Source organism: Notothenia coriiceps, unplaced genomic scaffold (assembly GCF_000735185.1).
Source record: "Notothenia coriiceps isolate Sejong01 unplaced genomic scaffold, NC01 NC01_scaffold00037244, whole genome shotgun sequence".
NCBI lineage: Eukaryota > Metazoa > Chordata > Actinopteri > Perciformes > Nototheniidae > Notothenia > Notothenia coriiceps.
Genome location: NW_011369945.1, coordinates 22,546,925 through 22,549,472, shown reverse-complemented (window position 1 = coordinate 22,549,472; position 2,548 = coordinate 22,546,925). Strand labels below are relative to the sequence as shown.

General features: G+C 40.4%; 2 protein-coding genes across 3 annotated transcripts in view; one reads left to right on the top strand and one right to left on the bottom strand.

Annotated features, from left to right (window-relative positions):
* The window catches only part of tegt (testis enhanced gene transcript (BAX inhibitor 1)), a 10,712-nt gene extending 8,324 nt beyond the window's left edge, over window positions 1–2,388 (top strand). For both annotated transcript variants that reach the window (XM_010793953.1, XM_010793952.1), the window contains exon 10: window positions 1,456–2,388. In XM_010793953.1, the coding sequence (XP_010792255.1) occupies window positions 1,456–1,479 (24 nt within the window). In that variant the 3' untranslated portion in view covers window positions 1,480–2,388. The remainder of the gene's footprint in view (window positions 1–1,455) is intronic.
* The window catches only part of ptpn9a (protein tyrosine phosphatase non-receptor type 9a), a 411,924-nt gene that overhangs the window by 80,980 nt on the left and 328,396 nt on the right, over window positions 1–2,548 (bottom strand). The gene's annotated exons all lie outside the window — the stretch shown is intronic.

The following is a 2,548-nucleotide window of genomic DNA, read 5'->3' as shown; positions in this document are numbered from 1 at the left end:
ATGATTAGCATTAGCATTAGCCCAGCGCAACAACGGAGAGAGAATAACTTATGGCAACACAAAATAAAACATGGGAGTGGTGGAGATGAGGAGGTGTCGGCGTTCTGGCGATTTACTCGGAAGGCTTCAGTAGCTGCTGGGAGTCCCAGCAGCTTCTACTGAAGCCAGTCCCCAACTCCGGGGACTTCCGTCCGGGGACTTCGGGTGGCAGTATACGCTTTGAAGTGGTTTGCGGCCTGGCAGTAAACCCAAAGCAGAAGAAGAAGTAGTGACGTCAGCGGCTTCATTTGCCTTGTCCTCCCTCAGGGAACTTATACCGGTGTGAACGCGATCTGCTCTTTAGTTCCATGGGAGAACTAAGTGCTGGGAACTAAGTACGGCAAAGTACTGGGTGTGAAAGCGGCTAATGAAGTGATGGTACTTAAAACCTTTATCTGTGTATTTAAACCCTGGTATTTCTTATTCCGTATAGCCATAGAGCTCTGCTGTTTGTTATTTATAATAAAGAACAAATGACAACTCATTAACAAGCCGCAGTGAAGGGTGGTGAGTGACACAGTGTTAACGTGCATGGTAATAAATATTGCGTTACTATTTGAAATAAGACAATATTCAGATGTGATACAAGTCGTTTGAACGGCATATTCTGTTTGGACATTCCCAATTAGGCCTTTTGGTCGTCTATTATATTCAGGTTTAAGGAGCATTCGTTGGCCATAAATACAGCGCATTTTACCTATGACGGCCCGCTCTGTTGTGGCATATCATCGAAAGTCAAAGTAAAGTATGTAAAGTCACAGTAGAGGTATGTTATTAAAATGCCATGTGAACAGATTGCTAGTCATTTGACCTGCTGCTGGAGATGATCATTATCACACCAAATCCATGTCTGAGATTATTTCCACGCACATGAACACTTCACTGCTTGACTAAAGTATTGAGAGAATATCTACAATGTATTGTGGGCTTTGCTTTTTTATAGGATTTGTTAAAAAATAACATCTTCAATTCATGTTATTGAAAAACAATGATGTAAATTGACTATTTTGGAAAAGGTCGGCTCAACCAAATCCCAAAACAACATCACATGTTACATTTAGTTCTGGTAGAAGGTCGTAGCAGATACTTTTGGTTTCTGTTGCTTGTTATTTTAGATATCTGATACAGTCAGCGCTGCAGCACAATGACCTGTGTTGTGTTTTTTATTATGACCAGGAAGTAAAACGCATCCAAATAACTAAACGGCAACATCTTTCTCAGATATGCTTTTTAATCTCTGTCAACATTTCTATTGGAACTACTTGTTCTACGTTAAACATGCATCCTATTAAAAAGTGTTTCACCACATCTATCAGTATGGCTTCATACCACTAGAGTGTTTTTGTTTTCATAACCTTTAATAACTCTGAGTGATGTGGGCAAGTCGTATAACTCTTGATTATTTCTCTCTTGCAGGATAAGAAGAAGGAGAAGAAGTAAAGAACTCTTGGAACTGTCAAAAGGCACAATTTGCAGCGGTGCTTTTCACTCTCGGTCTTCATTTATTAAATTAACTCCTATGTGGTCTTATATTATTGAAATTTCTTTGATTTATCTTTCGAACTTACAACAAGGGTTGAATGTAAGTTAATGGTAAACTAACGCTAGTCCCCCACTATGGCTGTGAACGGAGAATTAGAGTAACGCTGCGGTGACCCTGCTCGGCCTGTAGAGGGGAGTGTTGCCCTGCGAGGCTCCCATTGGCTGAGCAGCTTTTAATGAAGAAACGTATTTAGTGCCATACATTAAAGACTTGATAGGCTCCTTTGTAGTGGGTCGTGTGAGCTTCTGAGGCTGATCGTTGTTTTATTTCAAGTTCTGTGATTTCCATCGTTGATTTGCTTATTTATAGTTTTCCTCTGTTCTCTTAGTGGAGTGTCACAACAAGATATGGTGTCCCATGATTTTGACAACAGATTCCCCGTTTGAGAAATTCTCCCTGTGATGGTTTTTGTTTCCACACATTTTGTTTCTGACCACCATTGGAGTGGTGAAGCCCGGTAACACCGACACAAACCCTGAAAGCCTGTCGGAGTCTTAAAGAGCTGCAGCGGCTCATCAGACACACTTTTATGGATTCTGGATGTTGGCGGGCGGAGGAGGAGGAGGAAGACTTCGGAGCCATCTGTCCATATTTCCATCTTGGATAGGAGGATACGAGTTATTCAAAACCTCTCTGTAAATTCTCTAAATATCTGTTGTCTAGAAATTAGTTTGCCAAACGATGTGATGTTAACCTTAACGATTTTTTGAAAGTGTATACTGTGAAGAATTTATTTTATGGATGTAAAACTGAAACTAACAATTTGATACATTTGCTCAAATAAATGTGTTGAACGTTGAAACAAAGTGCCTGTTTTCACTCTGGGTTACTCCAATGAGCTCTGCTTATATATTGCAACCGTTCACAGCGGTGGAAGAAATATTCAGACACATTAGGTCTGTAGCAGACTCCGTTTGAACAAGAACAATCTAAACAATCACTTGTACAAACCATTTAATGCTAGGC